Here is a 21,760-nt window from a genome sequence, read left to right as displayed (position 1 = left end):
GCCAGGAGACCTGGAGGAGGCGCATGGAGCCTAGAGACACGTGAAGAAACTGCGCTTGTCTTTTGGTCGTGGACGGGGTGACACAGATGTGGGTGAGACCCGTGGGGAGGTGACAATGGCAGCTTTTATCTTGATGTTGATTTTGCTCTTTTCCTTCCGGGCTTGTCCGGTTGTTTGTGACCCTTTTCTGTGGGTCCCCACTGGAAGATGCTTTAGACTTGTGGCAGGCTTTGGGGCCTTGTTCTGGGCCGATCCCATATGGATGGAGTTTTACCCACGAGGGGACGGGTAACTTTGGGTGCTTCATTTAGAAACTAGACTCTTTGCCTTACCTGTATTGTTTCCTAGTTTTATTAAAGTTCCTTCCCATTAAAGTCTCCTATGTTTTGTGTTGATGCGGCGGATGGCAGAACCCATGTAGAATAGGCAGGTTTGCGGGGTTTGGGCTGCCCCTCTCCCTGTCCTACAACAAAGAGACATAGTAGGAGGCCCGAACTTGGGCGCCTGAGACCTCCCGCCAACGCCTGTGGGGGGCCAGAGACACCTGGAAGTAGCGCCCGGGTTCTGGAGCACACGTGGGGCATCTTTTCATGAAGACAAAAGGATGACAGACCCGCTTCTCCTCACCCGCGAGGGGAAACTCTGTCCCTTTGGCTCACTCAGCCACACTGGCCACAGCAGCCCTGCTGAGGAAAAACGAAGACCCTCACTAACAAAACCGAGGGAGAGAGCTGGCAAAAGCCCCGAGTTCATGGAGAAGAAATTGTCAAAAAAAAAAAAAAAAGATGGCACAAATCCAACCAGCTCCATGCCCGCGCTCACAGGGTGTCTCTGGAGGACCAACAGGAAGGGAGCCGCAGGCTGCGGGGGGCAAGGGCCTGGCTGCAAGAAGGCAGGAAAGGGGGAGGACGAAGACTTTTCCTTCTGTACTTTTCTCTGTCCTCCGAACTTTGAATCATGTGACGGCATGACCTAGCTCCCCTCCCTTGATTTGAATCTGAAGAAAAGGGCTTTTCGCTATCAAGAATTTCCTGGCCTTAGTGCCCTCTTCGAGGAAGCTTCCCTGCCATGAGAGCCCGTGGAGGAAGGAGCAAATGAGCTGCTTAAGTGCCAAAGGAGAAAGAGGCAGCCTGGGTCAAGGGCGCCCCTGGCTCAGCGCAGCACGAGGGAAGCAGGCGCCAGGCACTGGTCCAAGCTGCTGTTGTCTGGGACTCGCATTAGCATGGCCCCAAGCACTCCCCCGCTCACACCTGGGGAGCCCCTGCTATACGCCGCAGCGGCTGTGTCTCACACACGGCTGTGTCTCACACACGGACAGCGAGGTACCCCTCCTGGGGCCTCGGGGAGGGGGGAGAGGCACTCCTGGAGCGGGAAGGGCAGCTTGAACTGGCCATGTCTGCAATGACCCTTCTCAGGCCAGAAGGCTGCACAGCAGCTGGGCTTCCAGGGAGCATCTTTCAAGTCAAGCTGACACAGGAACCAGGATGGAAAGGTAAGACTGAAGGTAGGTAAAAAGAGTCTTATCTGCCAGAGCTCCCCTAACGCTGACTGAAAAGCAGAACAGGGAAATTAGTACGCAGCCAGAACAAAGGTAAGTGGCGGACTGCTGAAGACCCTTTGTCCAGCAAGCACGCGGATGTGGGGGCACACGCAGTGTTGAGGATGTGCGCTACAGACTTCACCATAATTTCTCTGGTATGCGGAACTTATGCTACATCTTTGCCATTTTAACATCACGATGAGGCGCCGCCCTGGTGGCGCAAGGGGTTAAGACACAACCTATGAAGCAGTCCCAGCCTCTGCTCCCTGGCCAGGGAGCTACCCACATGGCGCGGCAGACCTCTCCTGTCTCCCCGCTGCTCCCCGCAGCAGTGGATTTCAGTCGATCTGTCTGTTCTGTTCCCCACTCTGTCTCTGGGGAATCCTCTCACCTCCCGCACCTCTGGCCTGTCCCCCAGTTCTTGTATGCATAAATAAATCTTTAAAAAAAAAATCACGATGAACACCCTGACACATACATCCTTGCATAGTTGTGCAAATGCACTGGCAGCGTGGAAATCAAATGGGAGGCGGGGGTGTCCCTGCAAAAGGCACACATACTTTTAAAACTTCAACAGCACCGTATTACTTTATAAATATCTCACACTTCTGTAAGAATGTAAGAGTCCTTATTTTGCTACATTCTTGTCAATTATCAGTATCAATTTTTGCAGATCTGGCTGGTGAAAAAAATGGTTATCTTTTAAGATTTTGAACATTTTTTACTTGGATATTAGCCATCTGCCCTATTATCATTTGGTTGCTTTCTACTTGTAGGATTTATCAGGTCATGGACTCACTTATTGAGGTGCAGGATCTTCTGCACTGCAAGTGCCGCGGACCAGCACAGCGATGGACGATGAGACCGTCTCAGGGTTGAGAGATTGCGCAGGGTGGTCAGGGATTCGATGAATAAATGACACACAGACACACTTCAAGAGAGTGAAAATCTGAGTGCGTCTTTATTAAGTTAGTGGTCAGTATATATATGTTTTTTCTAAAAGCATCAAAGAGATCAGTTTGCTCATAAATTTAGCTTAATTGACAGGGCAGTGATTTATGTCCGAAGTTACATCTATCCTCATTCCTAATTGGATAGGCTATAAATTCTTTTTACTATTCTATATAATTATTTTCTAACTATCATAATTAATTGTCATGGGTGAATTTATTTTATAATGCAGTTAATATCAAAAGGTACTAAAGTTAAGCACATAATAGAAAGATTATTAAACTAACAATTCTATTATAACACAGTGTTTAGTAATGTTTCATTTGTATTAGCCTAATTATTAAATTAGGTATGTTTTTTAATTAGCAATCAATGACCAGAAAAAGGAAAGTTTTTAGAGAGACAGTTGTAGCAGAATAAAGTTTATGGGCCTTGAGAAAGCGAGATAAGGTTCCAAGTGGTCAGCATTTCTTTTAATCATCTTTGTGGCAGCTTCTGGTGGTCATTATTTCTTGACAGGCATTCGGCTTCTCTGCATCTTAGGGAGTTTGCTGTTCTCCCCCTGCGCGCATGGTTCCTTGCCCACGCCGGACCTCAGGGACCATGGCAACAGCCATTAGCCCTGAGGGTCACTGCAGGGGGAGGTGCAGCAGCAAGGAAGCAGGACCCACATCCTCACATCCATCAAAGCCCCTGCCCCGTTGCTGACTCGCCCCAGGAATCATCCTTTCGTTTCTTCAGGCGCCACCTTTCATCTCTAAAATGTCCAAATAAACTGCTTCGTGGCTGTCCGTCTGAAACGCTGTCTCCTGGCCTCCTGTTTTGGATCTAGCATTCCTGAGCCCTGCCCTTCGCCCTCCTCACGAGAGCCTGTCACAACCCGGGCTGAGCGGGACCAGAAACGTGCGCAGGCGGAAGTGGAGCCCATCGCCCTCTGCCCTCCACCCTGGCCCTCGGCGCCAGCAGCTGCTGGGGATGGATGTTTTCAAGCCCCATCCCCACCCCACCCCTATTATTATCAACTGACTTTTAAAACATTTTTATTAGTAAAGGCGCTAAGAGTATGCGCCAGTAAAGAAACAGCTCATGGCAGATTCTTATTACGGGATGTTCTGTATAATCATGAAAACGAGCATGTTGTGAAAGTGAATAAATGCACCAAAATGGAACACGTTTGGGGCAAAAGAAGCAAAGAGGAGGATACACATGGCTCCATTTATATAATATTTAAGACCTTTACACCGTATGGATGTCAGGAGCCCATATGAGGTTAAAATGATAAAACTAAGAAGACAATAACAAAATTCTTGTCACTGGTCACACAGTAGTTGGGAAACAAGGGAGAGAGCATGCTGGGAGGGCTGAAGTGTGACTAATTTAAAGCTACTGTTAATAACACATTTCTAGAACCAAATGGGTGCTCATTTCCTATACATATGTATCAATGAGCATGTCGCATTCTTTTACTTGTAGAGTATTTGGTCAAAATTAAAACTGAATTTTAAATAATTAGATTTAGCTGGTTAGTAAAATTAAACCATTTTTAAAATTTAAAACAAGAGTAGCAGTAATATGGATCCTTATGAGCAACTATTTCTAAGACAAATTCTTCCCCACCTCCAAAGTGAACGAGGGTGGTGAAAGAAAATGTGAATTCAGGGTTCACTACTGGGCGTTTGCCCATGGAAGTGAATGCCAGTGTGTCCCTCGCTACCCTTCCCGCGCGGAAGGTGCTAGGTCTGCCATCCTCCAAGGGGACAGGATGGAAAAGGCTCCCTGGAGCACTGGAGCCTTGGGACCTAATGCCTCTGCAGTCCCTTTCTCTCTGGACTGAACAGCTACAAAGTAGTCATCAGTGTCAATGGTGCTCACATCAGGCACAGGCGCACAGAGCCGCGGGGCAGGACTGTTGTGAGGAGCAATGACTGCACCATGCACGGTCATCAAGGATCACTGGCGGAGGACACGCTGATGGACTCGGTCCAGCGGCCTGACCCGGCTGGGCCTCTGGTGCCCCACAGTTTAAGGGATGTGACGCGCAGGGAGCCTGAGACACCAGCTGGCACACTACGGGCGCTTACAACCCATTCTGTCTTGGTGACCGTTGTCAGGGGTCGCTCCCCAAGGTCCAATGTGTGCCATTTGCTCACTTTGAGCAAATGGGTTCATACTAACCTCTACATTTAATCCAGTTAAAATTTTTGGTTCTTTAGTGACTTTTCTCTAGATAATGAATCACTGGTACAGTTAAATTCCAATATCTTTAATTCACAATCTACTCTAAATAGCTATCTGTATTATTCCTGCCAAAGCAAAGTAAGTCTGGCAATAAGGAAAGTTCCACATAAAGCAGTAGCAACACTGAATCTATTTTCTTCCATATCTATTACCTCTCTTGAAATCTACCAATGAAGAAACGCACTATCTTTATTCCCAATATTTTAAATACATGCAATCAAGAAGGGTTTGCCTTAGAGTCGGTTACCATGCCCTGTATTAGTCTCCCAGATGCATCACACCAATCTGAACACAAAAACCTAATAGTAGATAATAGTGAGAACTACTATTGTCAATGGCCTGAACTGTTTGCCGCTTGTAAATATAAAAAAAGTGGTAGGCAGGAAAAGATAAACAGGAAAAGATAAAAAGATAAAAAGTGAGACAGGAAAAGATAAACAGAATTGTTCAGTGAAAAATGTGCTTGAGCTGACAGGGAAGAGGAAAGTGAAGTCTTGAAGCAGGGTGTGGAGGGTCCCCAGGGAGAGCGGCGGAGGGGGAGAGGAGTTCACCACAGGGCCATGGCTACAAGCCAGACACTGGAGACGGGGCCTCCACCCAGGCCACCTTTAGAAGGGAAGTGCAGAGCTCTGCGGAAAACCCCAGGAAGTCTAGGGAGCATTCTCAGCTGCCCTGGCCCCTTCTCCTCACCTGGATCATTAAACCAGAGCCCCTGGGGGGAGCACTTTGAAGGAGACATGTTTGTTTTAATTCCACAGATGCTTCTAAGGCACAGCAAAAGGTTGAAAATGACTGGTTTGAGGAGGCTGAAGTTCAAGTACCCCCCAAAATGCAGAACACATGAAAAGCAAGGCTGGTAGTCTTTGCCTTTAAATTATCCAGTTGCCCGACTTGCACCCCAACTAAGATTCCCTGGGATGCCAAAAAAGGGCACTACTGTTCAGAGCTCTAAGCAATAAAAGTGGCTCCAAAACAAACACCAAGTCAAAGAAAACGCATCTCGCATGGACTGACCAAGGACACCGTCAGTAGTGCCTCAATAAACATCCAGCAACCCATTCTGTCTTGCATAAACTTGAAATTAATGTTCATTCTTTTTTTTCCTTTAGTAACTTTGGTAAATTTTTAAAAACACACCCAGGCCTAAGAGGCCAGCACCTCAAAAATACACAAAATAAGAAAGGGCAGTTAAGACATCTGGTTTTGTTTTCTCCACAGCCCTGACATACATTTATTTACTGCTGCTCCCCACCAGGATGCCAATTCTGTGAAGGCAGTAACTTCACTTGGCTCAAGGCTTAGCCTCTGGCCTCAGTGGTTAGACTATCCCTGGCATCAGCAGGCGTTTGTTTAGTAAGTGTTTAAAGAGTGAAAAAAAAAACAAACAAACCTGCATAAACATGTGGTAGATGGGGAGGTGGGACACAAGGTCTATCACCTTCCTTAGGAACTTGAAATATTCCCAAGCTTGAAACTTCTTTATGGTTACTAAAAAGCAAAGCCTCAGATTAGTTTCTACCCAGGTTTCCCAAGTCCTGGATTAAGGAAACTTAACTAATGACAGTAAGTGGGCCTCATGGGTAGAGCCCACATCTGGGGTCAGGCCAAGATTTCCGTCTTTGCTCTATCGCTCATAGGCTGGAAAGTGTGGCTGGACGGACTTTCCAGAGTCCGCCTCACAGCGAGTCAGGACAGAAACAAGACTCACCTAACAAAACGAAGATGAAAAGACACCTGTCTGACCAGTGGGGGTGGGGGTGGGGTGGAGAGAGGGAGAACACAAGGGGCACATACACACAGCGACTTCCCATGTAACAGCACAACAGTGGACCCTGGGAAGTCACTTCATTAAACTGAGAACTGTGACAAACAGTAAATAGTGATCAAAATCAGAGTAAACAATAATAGCAATCAGTGCTGGCTTCGTCAGCACATATACTAAAAGAAAAATAGCAGCAATTAAAGGATATGACCAAAAATAATGAAAGTAAGAAAGAAGAAAAAATCAGAACTAACACAAGACAGTACCATGATAAAATTCTTCCTAGAAACTGCCAGGACACTTAAAAAGTTATATGCAAGGACACTTAAAAAGTGGAAGAGCTGCAATATCATTACAATCTACACTGAATCCTCAGTGGACACCTTTACACGAGTTTCAGTTTTGAATACCAAATCTCAGTAACCCCTAACTTACTAGCACCAAGTCCTTAGAGATACATGAAGATGAGTTCAATAAAGCAGATAGTTTTCATCTTCACAGGCGACTAGAACTCTTGGTTATCTTCAGCCCCCCTTGGCCTACAGAACCACTTGTTCAAATGCCAGTTTTAGTGCAAGATAAAGTCTCTCTCCTACCATACACTAGTGCATGCATGCACACACACAAAGCTCCAAAATGATGATGATGCAAATAGAAAACAAGCATTAGGAATGCACAGAGGACACTACAGTTATTCTACGCATGTAGTGCTTTGCAGGTTACAAAGCTCTTTTACTTGCATTATTTCATTAATAAGCATATCTATCCTGAGAAGATTAAAATCATCTCCATTTTAAAGATTTTTCTGAGGTCCAGAAAGCTAAGTGAGTTGCTCAAGGTCAAGCTAAGCGGCAAAGCCAGGACTTACAGTCACGATTTCCTATTCTAAGTTCAATGTTTCAGTATGCCCTCAATGACTACAGGCCAATTACAGAAATCAAATGAAGTCTGCTAAAAGGCTTTGCAAAACTAAAAAGAACTAGAAGGCCCTTCGTATAAAGATCACAAATGACTCACTCATGTGCCAGTGGAATACCTGTGCCCCACCACTCAGTCTCTCCCGCGGTCCGTCATCAGGACTGTCGAGAGGCCCAGGTGATTCTAACATGCACCATCCAAGAAGTACAGCCTTCAGTCTATGCTATTAAGAGCACTTAAAAATCACTCTCTTCAAACAAAGGGGAAAAATCCAACTACTTTTTGTACAATACTACATTTAAGTTGCATTCATTTGGGGGCTAGGAAGCGTTACTGTATAAAATATAATTTTAAAAAGATTAACAGCTGAGGTATTATAACACTGGATACTGAAACCAAGCTTACCTTTTGTAGACTTGTTGGATTCAACTGAGTTTTGTCAATTATTTTTATTGCGACCTAGGAAAAAGATTACAGGTATTAAGAATCTGGTAATTACAGATGAACTGGCAATAGTTTTGTAAATGCCCAGTCAGGTGGCATTGCTAAAAACAAAGTAAACAAACCTCATAAACTAAGTTTTCCAGTTACAATATTCTATAAACGTGTTCCAGTCTGACGGGTGTACTGGCTCAGAATGCCTCCCAAGCAGCTTGCACACAGTGGGAGCTTAACAACTGAGTAAATACATAAACAGGCTGGTTTTGAATCTTAAAATACTAAAAACATTTTATTGAAAGAAACAGAAAAGGCCTTTAGGTGGCTAAAGGAGGAAAAGGAACTGGTTTCAGACCAGTATGTAGGCAAACCACACGAAATATGCAGAAGCGACAGATGGTCACCTGGTGGCCTTTCTTCAAAAGAGGGGTGCTTGTAAGAACAAGCCACAAAGATACAGGAAGTGAGAAACTTGAGAGCTGCTAGTTAAATCCAGTTCTTATCTTAAAAAAAATAACAATAAAAATCATTTTTACTAAGACACAGGCATCATCTCCTGGTTAGTTCCTCATTTCGCAAATGGAAGTGATTTCTAGAACAAAGGCTATCCCTGGTGGGGGGGGGGAGGAGGGGAACAGGTGTGGAAAGGAAGAGAAGTGCAGAGAGGCTGTCCCTCGGCTGGGGGCATAAACTGGCTCAGCTTTGCACTAACTTCTCGAACAACCACTGGCCTTGCCCCTGAAGGTGAGGCTGTGTCCTCTGCACATGCAGATCTGCAAGGGCCCACAGCCACGTCTACGGTTCTCCAGCTCCATGGCCCCTTTATAACGTGTAAGGATTATCGGTGATTCCAAGTGTTGGTTTTAGCTCTCAATAGTTACATTTTGAATGAAACTGAAAAATTACAAAAATAAGAACTGAACAATTCACTTCAAATGGTGCTGGGAAAAATGGACAGCCACATATAAAAGGATGAAATTGGACTACTATTGGGCCTCCCCTGGTGGCGCAGCGGTTGAGCGCTGGGCTGCAAGGCTGCCCACAGCCTCTGCAGCCGGTTCGTTCCCTGGCCGCTGGCGAGGGTCCCACAAAAAAAAAAAAAAGAAAGAAAAGAAAAAGAAAAGAAATTGGACTGCCATTTATTTATTTATTTAAAGAGTTATTTATTTATTTACACAAGCACTGGGTACAGTCCGAAGCACGGGAAGGTAAGAGAATTCATCAGAGCCAGAGCGGAGAACAGAACAGGTGGACGGACGTAATACACTGCTGAGGGGAGCAGTGGGCAGCAGGAGAGGTCTGTGTGCCATGTGGGACCCTCCCGGTGGCCAGGAATCAAATCGGTGCTGCAGAGGTTGTGGGCAGCTTCACAGCCCAGTGCTCAACTGCTGCGCCACCGGGGAGGCCCCTGGACTACTATTTAACATCCTATACAAAAATTAGCTCAAAGTACCAAAGATCAAATTTAAGAGCTAAAGCTATCAAACTTCTAAGAGAAAACATAGGGCAAAAGCCCCACTGGACTTGATAATGATTTCTAGCATATGACTAAAGGCACACACAACAGAAGAAAAAAACAAAGTACACCTCACAAAAATGTTTAACATTTTGTGCATCAAGAGTCACTATCAGGAGGCCTCCCCAGTGGCGCAGCAGTTGAACACTGAGTTGCGAAGCTGCCCGCAGCCTCTGCAGCGCCGGTTTGATCCCCGGCCACCGGGCGAGGGTCCCACATGATGTGCAGATCTCTCCTGCCGCCCGCTGCTCCCCTCAGCAGTGTACTTCGTCAGTCTGCCTGCTCTGCTCTCCCCTCTGGCTCTGGTGAATTCTCTCACGCCCCTGTGCTTCTGACCGTACCCAGTGCTTGTGTAAATAAATAAATAAATCTTTTTATTAAAAAAAAAAAAAAAAGTCAATATCAGGCTTCCCCCGTGGCATAACGGTTGAGCACAGCACTGTGAAGCTGTCCGCAGCCTCTGCAGTGAGGGTTTGATTCCCGGCCCAGCCAGGAAGAAACCCACATGGCGCAGCAGACCTCCCTTATCTCACCCGCTGCTCCCCTCAGCATGTATTTCATCAGCCTGCCCGTTCTGCTCCCCGCTCTGTCTCTGGTGAATCCTCTCATCCTCCCGCGCATCTGGCCTGTACCCCAGGTCTTGTACAAAAATAATTAAATCTTAAAAAAAAAAAGAGAGAGACAGTATCAACAGACTATAGCGGCAATCCACAGAATGGGAGAAAATATTTGCAAATCATTTATCTGATAAGGGATTAATACGCAGGAGAGAGAGGGAGAGAACTAAAATTCAACAAAATAACAACCCAATTGAAAAACAGACAAGGCCTGGGCTAGACCCGTCTCCACAGAAGACACACAGATGACAGCCTGAGCAATGCCTTTCTCGGCTCTAGCTTACTGCACTGTAAGAACAGTGTGTGATCCATAAAACATATGAAACACTTGTTCGCTGCTGTTCAGACATTAGCAGTAAGGCTCCCGGTGGAAAGCAGCCATTAGCAGTGTTAGGTGTCTGGAAAGTCAAAAAGCAGGGAGGCTGTACTCCCAACCCCCAAGTTGTCCAAGGGTCAACTGTATTTTTATCACAATTAAAAAACGGAAATATCTGTAAGTCCATTACATGATAATATAAATAACATCTGAATCAAATTCTCCTACATCCTTCTGTATTCAACCTGTAGTGATATCGCACGTCACGTAGCCTCTGGAAAGTTCTTACATTCCGAGAGAAAATGGAAAAAGCCAAGAATGTCTTAAAATAGTATTACAAAAATAGTTTTGACTACAGACCCCCTAAAATGGTCTCAGAAAACCTCCCAAGGTCCCTAGGCCTATTCTGAGAACTGCTGTACTACTCACATTAAACCCAAAGCAACAAAATACCAGCTAAACACGATCTAAAGCCTTTACCCACCAAGTGCCTTAGTAACTTCCCATGAACCTGCTGGCCTCCAGAGCACGCACAGAAAGGGAACCGCTGCAGCCAAGGCAGCCCTGGACTGACCTGGATGGCAGCACCCACCGCACCCCTCTGGCCGGCGGGAGGAAAGACCCAGAGTCAGGAGCACGCAGTTAACGGGTGTATGTGCTTAAAGGAAGCAAGGTCAGAATTTCAACTCCTCTTTCGGAAATCCTAAGTCTTGATGGAAACGACAGTAAATACAGCAAGAGGAAGTGTGGACAGCTGGCGTGGGCACACAGGCCGTGGGGCATGGAAGCGTCCACTACACGCTGCCCGGATGGCCTGAGCGCTACCACAGCCAGGCGAGGTGCGTTCTGCTCCAGAAAGCAGTGTGTGCTTCAACCGCATTATCTCCAGGCTGAATGAACTGATTTCCTTTCATCTGCCCACTGGTAAGCACCCTCAGGGGGTGTCCTCGGACTTCCCAATGTGCACAGAACCCCGAGGTACACCACTGTGTTCTGGCCACTGTCCTGTTGCCGTGCCCCTGCTCACAGCCAACCCATCAAATATGCTGCCTTTCCAGTCCCTCTTCCCTCTGATTTCTGAGACCTGCTTTCCGTTCTCTGGACTCAACTCTTGGTTGCTCATTTCTTCAGATTCTTTTTTTTTTTTTTTTTAAATTTATTTATACAAGCACTGGGTACAGTCAGAAGAGCGGGAGGGTGAGAGGATTCACCAGAGCCAGAGCAGGGAACAGAACAGGCAGACTGATGAAGTATACTGCTGAGGGGAGCAGCGGGCATGGCAGGAGAGGTCTGAGCGCCATGCGGGACCCTCCCTGGTGGCCGGGGATCGAACCGGCGCTGCAGAGGCTGCGGGCAGCTTCACAGCCCAGCGCTCAACTGCTGCATCACCGGGGAGGCCCCGTATACTGTGTCTTGATTCATCAAGCTGTATAAACACTTACGGTTTGGACACTTTTTCTGTGTGTTATGTTTCAATAAGAAGTCTAATTTTTAAAGTCAATAGTGATTTTTTTTTAAAAGATTTACTTATTTATGCATACAAGAACTGGGGTACAGGCCAGAGGGGTGTGTGTGTGTGTGTGTGTGTGTGTGCGTGCGTGCGTGCGTGTGTGTGTGTGTGTGAGAGAGACGATTCACCAGAGACAGAGCTGGGAACAGAACAGGCAGATCTACTGAAATCCATTGCTGAGGGGAGCAGTGGGCGAGTCAGGAGAGGTCTGCTGCGCCATGTGGGTAGCTCCCTGGCCAGGGATCAAACTCAAGCTGCGGATAGCTGCATAGTGTTGAGACTTAAGCCCTGCGCCACCAGGCAGGCCCTCAACAGTGATTTTTAAAAATCATAATGAAAATCGTAATGAAAAGTCAACATATAGTTAAGTACTCAAACTGAAAAACAAGAATAAAATCATTATTAAAGACATAAAAGAATCCGTTTTAAAAAAAAAGATTTGTTTGTTTGTTTATTTATTTATTTATGCATACATACATACATACATACATGCACCAGGCACAGTCAGAAGCACGGGAGGGTGAGAGAATTCACCAGAGCCAGAGCGGGGAGCAGAGCAGGCAGAAGGACCGAAGTACACTGCTGAGGGGAGCAGCGGGCTAGGCAGGAGAGGTCTGCGCGCCATGTGGGACCCCCCCCCCTCCAGTGGCCGGGAAGCATCCGGGGATCAAACCGGCGCTGCGAGGCTGCGGGCAGCTTCGCAACCCAGCGCTCAACTGCTGCACCACCGGGGAGGCCCCAAAGAATCCGTTTTAAAACACTGTAAGCAGGGGCCTCCCCGGTGGCGCAGAGGTTGCGCCCTGGATTGCAGGGCTGCCCTTGGCCTCTGTGGCGTCGGTTCGATCCGGCTGCTCCCCGGCCACCGGAGGAGGGTCCCACATGGCGCGCAGACCTCTCCTGCCGCCCGCTGCTCCCCTCAGCGGTGTTCTTTCGTCCCTCTGCCTGCTCTGCTCCCCGCTCTGGTGAATTCTCTCACCCTCCCGCGCTTCTGACTGTACCCAGTGCTTGCATAAACAACAACAAAAAAACAAACAAACAAATAAATAAAAACATGCCTCTATAAAAAATAATTTAAAAAAATTCCTTTAAAACACTGTAAGCGGCCATCTTGGGAGATTAGGAAGTAGGAGTGGGGGGTGTTTAGCAGGGTGAGCAGCTTTCTAAGGAAGCAGGGAGGACTCCACAAGATCATCTCCCCAAGCTTAGAACTAACTGGTAGGTCGAGTACGGGAAGACAGGGACGCAAGAGGCCGACCTGGGGGGCGCCTACAGCTTCATCTAATGCTGTCATTGCAGACTCCTGGATATTTTACCGGCTCCTTTTGGCAGGGGACTCTATTTTTTTTTTTTTTTATAACAAGTCTTGATTTCTTAAACTGTAAAATGTGTAACTTGAATAACAAAATTTTTTTCACAACAGTGAGAGAAAGATGGCACACTTATCACAAGCGTTTCTCTTTTCTTCCACAGAATGGCCCAATAAAAGATAAAGGCAGAATGGCCAAGAGCAGCAAAGGGAAGGGGAGAGGTGCTATCACTAGACAGAACCTGAAATATTTTCTGTGAGATAAAAATCTAAGGCGCACAAAGCAGGGCAAAGAGAACGTTCGGGGAAGGGCAGGAACGGACCAGAGAGAGAACTCTACGAAGCCACCATGACATAGGTGGGGTGCTCCACCAGCAGGCCCCTCACGGGGACAGCTCTCAGTTTTCCTCTCAATGCGCGTCTCTTGAAAATACTGACTGAGAAGCAAGAGTCGCCAGACACAGGAGGACACCTGTGACCCTGCTGGGCCCTTCTCCCCAGGTTTGCTCCCAGGCGAGAGCCAGCAATAACTAAGCCTCCTCTCTCAGAAAGAGGGAGTGCATCTGCAGGCCCAGTGAGCTCATGTTCTGGCGCCAATTCCAGTGGGGCTGTGGATGCCGAGTCCTCCCCATACCAGCACGCAGTTCTCGGACACCAGGCAGACATGCAGGAGGGCAACAAGATCTGACGGTGTCCACCTGGAGACGCATCAGACCCACAAGGCAAGGGGCTCAGCCCTCAAGGCCGCCCTCCACGTTGGGCGCAGGCTGCCAGCCCGAGGCTTCTGCCCCACCCACGGCAGGCAGGAACCCCTCGACCCACTGCTCACATTCGGGCGCCTGCCCCCAAGCCCAACGAGTGACTGTGCTTCTGGCTGGCCACAAGCCAGAGTTCCCAGGATGCCTGTGTCAGTTCCATGCACCCAGAAGCGCCCCCACACTCAGGAGGCCCACTCAGCACCACCAGGTGATGGCAAAGAATATAGCCAACTCCAAAGGGAAGAGAGGCGCAGGGGCAGGTGCAGGAGATGGGGGGGACGGGGTTCCCATGCCCAGTCTCCCCAAATCTCCTGTGCGCACCAACTCTTCCAGTCTGAGGATTCCTTTTGGGCTTGTATGGAGGCATCTGCACAGAGGAGCGATTCATCAAATCAGCTGGCAGGGAACGCCAGGGTGGAAGTCAGGGCAGGTTCTAAGTTCCAGTCCTCTGCTCACGTTGGCGTCCCACCTCTGATGTTTCCCCAAAGTTTCCTTCATTACCATGACAGGAGAAACCTTTTTCTCTTATAGCACTTAGGAAATTCCCAGGAGAGCTGAGAGACAGAACTGTGATGAAGATCAAAATGTATCACCGGGTGACCCAAAATGTGTTCCTTTTCCCATAGGACCCGTCTGTACCCATGCTCTAGAGAGCTGCCGTGAACAGTGACTTAGTAAACAGTGAACCTGGGGGGATACAGGGTTGGTCAGGTTAGTGAGACTCTGATCCTCTTAGTCCACTAGCACATGACCTTGCTTTCGTGCGCGCGTCTGTCTCTGGGCACCTAACAGCACTGTCCAGCGCACGCTTACCTGACGGTGCTTCTATTGGGCACAGGACGCTCTGCACTTAGGAACCCGGGAGTGAGCCCATCGGCCCTACACCGGTGGTCACTTTAAACAGAGAGAAATCACCAAGACAAAAAAGGCACACAGTGGACTAAACAGAGCCCTACAGAGGGCACTGAACGCATCAAAGCTGGAACAGGCTGTGTGCCACCTTGGTGCTGGACCTCAGGGACATGCAGCAGTTGAGTGAAGCTTGCCTCTGCGCAAGCGTGCAGATGACCGCAAGTGCTGATTCTGGGATGAAGAGAAACCCCTGTAAGCACTATCTTACCATCTATAATCTCCATTCGCCTCTCTGTCTTGAACTAATACACTACGTGACCTGCACAGGCACTGCAGGTATCTGAAAGGTACGTCGAAACATCTGGGAAAATTAACAGTACCTTTAAAAAAAGTTTAAAAATGAGGTAATTATTCGAGACAAAAGTAAAAATTATCTATGAAAATAAATGATCGGGCCTCCCCGGTGGCGCAGCGGTTGAGCGCTGGGTTGCGAAGCTGCCTGCAGCCTCTGCAGCGCTGGTTCGATCCCCGGCTGCTCCCTGGCCACCAAAGGAGGGTCCCACATGGCGTGCAGACCTCTCCTGCCGCCCGCTGCTCCCCTCAGCAGTGTACTTCGGTCCTTCTGCCTGCTCTGCTCCCCGCTCTGGCTCTGGTGAATTCTCTCACCCTCCCGCGCTTCTGACTGTACCCAGTGCTTGTATAAACGAAACAAACGAACAAACAAATAAATAAATAAAAAACATGCCTCTATAAAAAAAAAAGAAAAAAAAAAAAGGAAAATAAATGATCACAGAAAGTAAATGAGCTAGCACTGAACAAAAATAACCATAAAAAGCCAAAGTCCACCTGGACGGCTCACGTCGTGGAGAGGCAGGCGAAGGAAAGCAGGGGTGGAAGTGAGTCACACAAGAAAGCTCCACCGTTGTACACTTCCTAGGGAGGAGGTCAGTGATGTCTAAAATCACAAGATTGAAAAGAACCAAAAACTACCAGAAGAGAAAAATGGGAGCCATTACTTAAAATGGTAATGAAGGAAAAGATATTTCTAGTTTTAGTTAGAAGAAACTCCCAGTACCATTTGGCTTTTTTTTTTAAGATTTATTTATTTGTTTACATAAGCACTGGGTACAGTCAGAAGCACGGGAGGGTGAGAGAATTCACCAGAGCCAGAGCGGGGAGCAGAGCAGGCAGAAGGACTGAAGGACACTGCTGAGGGGAGCAGCGGGCGGCAGGAGAGGTCTGTGCGCCATGTGGGGCCCTCGCCGGTGGCCGGGGATTGAACCAGCGCTGCAGAGGCTGGGGGCAGCTTCTCAGCCCAGCGGTCAACTGCTGGGCCACCAGGGGAGGCCCGCCATTTGGCTTCTTAAAACTATGTGCAGGTCTCCCTGTTGGCCGAGGGGTTAGTCTTGGCACTGTCACAGCCAGGGTCTGAGTTCAATCCCCACCTCAAAGGGCACAGCACACTTTTCCTGTCTCCCTGCTGCTCCCCTCAGCAGTGTGTTTCAGTAGATCAGCCCGTTCTGCTCCTCAATCTGTCTGGTGAATCCTATAGCGCCCCCCCCCGCCCCAGTTCTAGACAAAAACAAAATCTTTTTTTTTTTTTTTTTTTTTTTGTATAGAGGCATGCTTTATTTATTTGTTTGCTGGTCTGTTTGTTTGTTTTGTTTATACATGCACTGGGTACAGTCAGAAGCGCGGGAGGGTGAGAGAATTCACCAGAGCCAGAGCGGGAGCAGAGCAGGCAGAAGGACCGAAGTACACTGCTGAGGGGAGCAGCGGGCGGCAGGAGAGGTCTGCGCGCCATGGGGGACCCTCCTCCGGTGGCCGGGGAGCAGCCGGGGATCGAACCGGCGCCGCAGAGGCCGCGGGCAGCTTCGCAACCCAGCGCTCAACCGCTGCGCCACCGGGGAGGCCCAAAAACAAAATCTTAAAAAAAAAAAAAACTTCAGCAATATGCCCAAACCTATTTCAGAAGGTTACATAGATGCCACTTCCTTGAAAGTCTCAAAAGAAACAAAACTAGGAAATAAAGGACAGACAGGTGGGATGCGGGAGGCTATCCATGGGCGGAGGCGAAACAAAGGGAGCGCACAAGGAGTGTCTAAGAATACCAGGGTTGTTCTGCATCGTGATGATGAGAGCGATGGTACCGTGATCTAGAAATGCATTCAAATTCATCAAGTTGTACACCAAAAGGAAAAATATGTAGCTTTAGGGCCTCCCCCGTGGCGCAGCAGTTGAGCGCTGGGCTGTGAAGCTGCCCGCAGTCTCTGCAGCACCAGTTCGATTCCCGGCTGCTGGGCGAGGGTCCTACATGGCGTGCAGACCTCTCCTGCCGCCCGCTGCTCCCCTCAGCAGTGTCCTTCGTCAGTCTGCCTGTTCTGTTCCCCGCTCTAGCTCTGGTGAATTCTCTCACCCTCCCAGTGCCTCTGACTGTACCCAGTGTTTGTATAATTTTCTTTAAAAAGTAGCTTTAAAATTCATATAAACTTGCCCAGTTTTGACGTCCAAAGTAAGCCTGCCTGCAAAAGGAGCTCCCACACCAATGTCATAGCCTTCCCACACACTCACGGCTGCTGGTGGGGAGGGAGAGAGAGAGGGAGGCGGGAGGGAGGACGGAAGGAGAGGGAGAGAGGGAGAGGGAGGGAGAGCTAGCGAGAGAGAGCAAGCCTGCAGGCCACACTGCTGCCAACAGGGGCTTCTTGCTGGCAGAGCAACTGACCCTGGTCCTGATCCAGCAGCCCAGGGTGGGGGGCGCAGGCACCACCCGCCATCTGCAGCACCGCCTTGGCACACTCATGAGGAAGCTCCGGAACAGGGAAAGCATTTTGCGAATGAAAGTTTCATAGATCTGCCAAGTGCAGTTTTAAAAAGCTTCGTCGTAAAATATCACGACACTCATTCAACAAATATTCTCTGAATATTTAATCCGTGCCAAGTGCTGTGTTAAGCACCAACAACCACCCCGCAGACTCCATAGGCAATTCCAGGATCGAGAGAGATGTGCTCTCTGAGGGAGGGCGAGGATTAACCTGGAGGATTAACCCGGTCCCCGATGGCCTCCAGGTGAAGAGACCCCACATGAGGGGAGACGCGTTCCAGGCGGCGCGAGCAGAAGGTGCCAAGGCCTGAGCGGAAGAATGAGGCCAGGCAGCGGGGCAGGCCACAGGCGGGTGGAGACACAGCGGTTTAAATGGCTGCATTTCGGGTAAATACAGAATGTGGTGGAGCAAAGAAAGTATCCGTAAAACTCGGAAAGCATGGCCATCCTCACAGCACCCCATCAGGGTACGCGATGAGAAAAGCATCTGGGCAATGAAGAAACTTTTTGAGGCTAAATCAAAAAAATAAGACAACACTACTGCTGCGCAAGGGTCATGAGCCTGTATGTGATGGTCAAGACAATCCGTCCTGGGTGGCAGACACTGGCTGCTGAAAAAGCAGTGACATTACCCGGTTTTTTTTTGTTTTTGTTTTAATAATTTTTTTTTTTTAAGAGGCATGTTTTTTTGGTTTTTTATTTATTTATTTGTTTGTTTGTTTGTCTGTCTGTTTGTTTTGTCCACACATGCACTGGGTACAGTCAGAAGCGCGGGAGGGTGAGAGAATTCACCAGAGCCAGAGCGGGGAGCAGAGCAGGCAGAAGGACCGAAGGACACTGCTGAGGGGAGCAGCGGGCGGCAGGAGAGGTCTGCGCGCCATGTGGGACCCTCCTCCGGTGGCCGGGGAGCAGCCGGGGATTGACCCGGCGCCGCAGAGGCCGCGGGCAGCTTCACAACCCAGCGCTCTACCGCTGCGCCACCGGGGAGGCCCAACATTACCCGTTTTTTAAAGCAGAAGAGGGCAGCGGTTGAGCGCTGGGCTCCGAAGCTGCCGCAGCCTCTGCAGCGCCGGTTCCATCCCGGGCCGCCAGCGAGGGTCCCACATGGTGCGCAGACCTCTCCTGCTGTGCCTGCTGCTCCCCTCAGCGGTGTACTTCGTCAGTCTGCCTGTTCTGTTCCCTGTTCTGACTCTGGTGAATCCTCTCACCCTCCCGCGCTTCTGACTGTACCCAGTGCATGTATGAACAAATAAATAAATCTTTAAAAATAAATAAATAGAGAGATAGATAAATAAATAAATAAATAAATAAAAGCAAAGGAGTATTCATTTGGTAATATCTACACCTACAGTAATGAGAAAGCAAAAAACTCCCAGAAAATGTTTCTTGTTCTTTAAAAAAAAAAAAAAGTGAGCTTAGAATTCAGTCCAAAGAAATAAATGCCCCCCCCGCCACCCCCCAGAATAAACAACGTCAGAAGAGAAAGGCAGCGCACTTGACTTACCTCTCTGCCTGTCAGGATGTGTCTTGCCAGTTTCACCTTCGCAAAGTTCCCCTTGCCGATTGTTTTCAGCAGTCTGTAGTTCCCAATGTGAGGCTGTTCATCTGCGCAGGAAGCTATAGAATTTCTACCCCGAGCTCCAGAGCGCCCAGTGCGGGAGGTCACTTCTTGCCGCCCATCGCCGTGTGACGTGTGCTACAACACATAGAAAACAAGGAAGTGAGAGGACACATAGTACTCGCCAAATTTCACCAGCCTCTCCCTGAAGAAACAAAACATTACAGCTTTCTTTTTTCTTTTTTTTTTTGGTGGGACCCTTGCCGGCGGCCGGGGATCGAACCAGCGCTGCAGAGGCTGCGGGCAGCTTCACAACCCAGTGCTCAACCGCTGCGCCACCAGGGGAGGCCCACAGCTTTCATTTTAATCCTAACGCACCCCTCACACTTCACAGTTTCTCCACATCCTGTGAATCTGAGGAGAATGAGACGCTGAGAAGAAAAATGCCAAGCGTTGACGTTCAAATGGGTGTTCAGACAGGTATTTTCTACGCGTGGCTACCACATTAAATAGGGGCAACAGGACCCCTGCAGTCATGAAAACCTTTGCTCTCCAGCACGCCTCACCCTCACCACACCCCGCAGAACAGGCAGGACAGTGACTGTCATGAGTCACCAGATGAGGGGACTTCCGTGATGTGTTCACGGCCACATTGCTACTGAGTGCAAAATCCAAGAGAAGCTGGATCCACAATTTCTCTCTACACTGCGCTGCCAACAATTACTCAAAACAAGGTGTTCAATAAACAGCAGGCTCTGGTCCTTGACCAACTGCAGCTGACTAGATGAACAAAGTGCCCCACGGGCCCTGTCCCTGTGCGGTCAGCACAGCACGTGCGCCTCTGCCCACGGAGGGAACCAGAGGCCTGCTCTGCTTGCACCGCTCTGTGTACATGACAGGTCGTGGACAAGCTCCCGGCGCCCGCCGCAGCCTCCTCCCCAGAGCTCACGCGACTCCCCTCCAGAGGTCTTGGCGCTCACAAAACTCACTCTGGCCCCTCACTCTTCTTGGCCTTCTCTTGCTGGCCTCTCTCTATCACAGGTCACAGGAAGGCTGATTCCAGCTGGGAAACCTGAGAAGCTACTTTGCCACACGCCCATGCAAAGGACAGGAAACAAGTATTTTAAAGAAAGGCTTACTTGTGCCAGCCACCCCCAAGCCTCAAAAGGTGGCCTCTTCCGAATTTCTGCCTTCACTCACCCACTGTTCTGACTCTCCCACACTAACGACTCCCCCTCGTGAGCCAGGTTCTGGGGCAGGACATCTTTTGTTTTGTTCAAATACCTGCAGTTTCTTTTTATTGCGAATGTCCATGGGCATTAAACAGACTTTTATGAACTAGTTACAAACCTAAGCAACACTGTCTTAAATTAGAACATTAAGAAAACTGCCTATAAATGAGGACTTGATCAAAGACTGAAACAACAGAGTCATGAAGCAGAGGCTGTGGCGCAGAGAACGAGGCCGTGCAGAACGCAAGTGTGCAGAGCTGCGAGGCGTCATTCAAAGGCATATGGGAAACAAACAAAAAATCAAAATAAAACAAAGGCGTATGGGGCTGTCTGTCGGTCACCTCCAAAAGGACAGGGCTATTAAGGAAGAGAGAGGCACCTGCAGTCATGGCGGCAGGAGAGCTGCTGCTCCCACTGTGCAAAGGGAAAAGGTTTGTTAAAGAACTATTTCTGTGGGGCCTCCCTGGTGGTGCAAAGGGTAAAGCACCGCACTATGAGGCAATCCGCAGCCTCTGTAGCATGAGTTCGATCCCCAGCCAGGGACCCGTCCACATGGTACAGACCGCTCCCGTTTCGCCCGCTGCTCCCCTCAGCAGTGTACTTCGGTCGATCTGCATGTTTTGTTTCCCACTCTGTCTCTGGGGAATCCTCTCACCCCCAACCCCCGCATCTTTGGCCTGTACCCCAGCTCTTGTATGCATAAATAAATAAATCTTTTTAAAAAGGGGGGGATGCAAGGTCCTACAAACACGGCGGTGCCAAAGGTGAAGCAGGACATGCCCCCACCCAGGGTCTACGGCCCCATCGACTACAAGCAGAAGCTTCCCCTTCGGGGGCTAGTGGGCTACACAGCATGTTTGCTGTGGGCAGCAGGACCTTGCTCGTCGGGTACTGGAGCATGGTGAAGTGGAACCGGGAACGCAGGCGCCTGCAGATTGAGGACTTTGGGGCCCAAATTGCGCTGATGCCACTGTTCCAGGCAGAGAAGGATCGGAGGGCCCAGCAGATGCCGCGGAGAACCTGGAGGAGGAGGCCGTCGTCATAAAGGATGTGCCTGACTGGAAGGTGGGCGAGTCCACGTTCCACACAACGTGGTGGGTCGCTCCCATAATGGGTGAGCCATACAGGATGCGCCCCAACGATGAGACTGTCAACGCCACCTACGGCTTCATGTGGTACACGTAGCGCCTGCACCCACTGGATGACGGCACCCCCACCCCTCCCTCCCAGGACAGAATAAAGGCTCTGGAGACCACCAAGAAAAAGAACTGTTTTTGTTACATGCTTATTCCAAGCTAAAGGTTCATGAAAACAGGGATGGTGGCTTAGCTTACTGTTGCTCAGATCCCAGAACAGTAGTTGGTATGTATCAGGTATTTCATTGATAGAATGACTAAAATGAACGATACTAAAATTATAGTGGTCAG

General features: G+C 48.9%; 1 protein-coding gene and 1 pseudogene across 8 annotated transcripts in view; one reads left to right on the top strand and one right to left on the bottom strand.

Moving 5' to 3' along the window:
* The window catches only part of MARK3 (microtubule affinity regulating kinase 3), a gene marked incomplete at both ends in the record, with an annotated part of 72,447 nt that overhangs the window by 36,198 nt on the left and 14,489 nt on the right, over positions 1 to 21,760 (bottom strand). For 5 of the 7 annotated variants that reach the window (XM_084240556.1, XM_084240557.1, XM_084240559.1 and 2 more), the window contains 2 exons: positions 7,815 to 7,868; positions 19,048 to 19,239. In XM_084240556.1, coding sequence (XP_084096682.1) covers positions 7,815 to 7,868; positions 19,048 to 19,239 — 246 coding nt within the window. The remainder of the gene's footprint in view (positions 1 to 7,814; positions 7,869 to 19,047; positions 19,240 to 21,760) is intronic. The other 2 variants (XM_084240558.1, XM_084240561.1) reach the window with 2 other exon arrangements.
* LOC311176114 (NADH dehydrogenase [ubiquinone] 1 alpha subcomplex subunit 13-like) lies at positions 21,065 to 21,518 on the top strand (annotated as a pseudogene). Its single transcript has one exon. The product of its transcript is annotated as an NADH dehydrogenase [ubiquinone] 1 alpha subcomplex subunit 13-like (transcript).

This window comes from Talpa europaea (assembly GCF_964194135.1).
Source record: "Talpa europaea genome assembly, chromosome: 8".
NCBI lineage: Eukaryota > Metazoa > Chordata > Mammalia > Eulipotyphla > Talpidae > Talpa > Talpa europaea.
The sequence above is the reverse complement of the archived record's forward strand: the minus strand, read 5'-3'. Positions and strand labels throughout refer to the sequence as shown.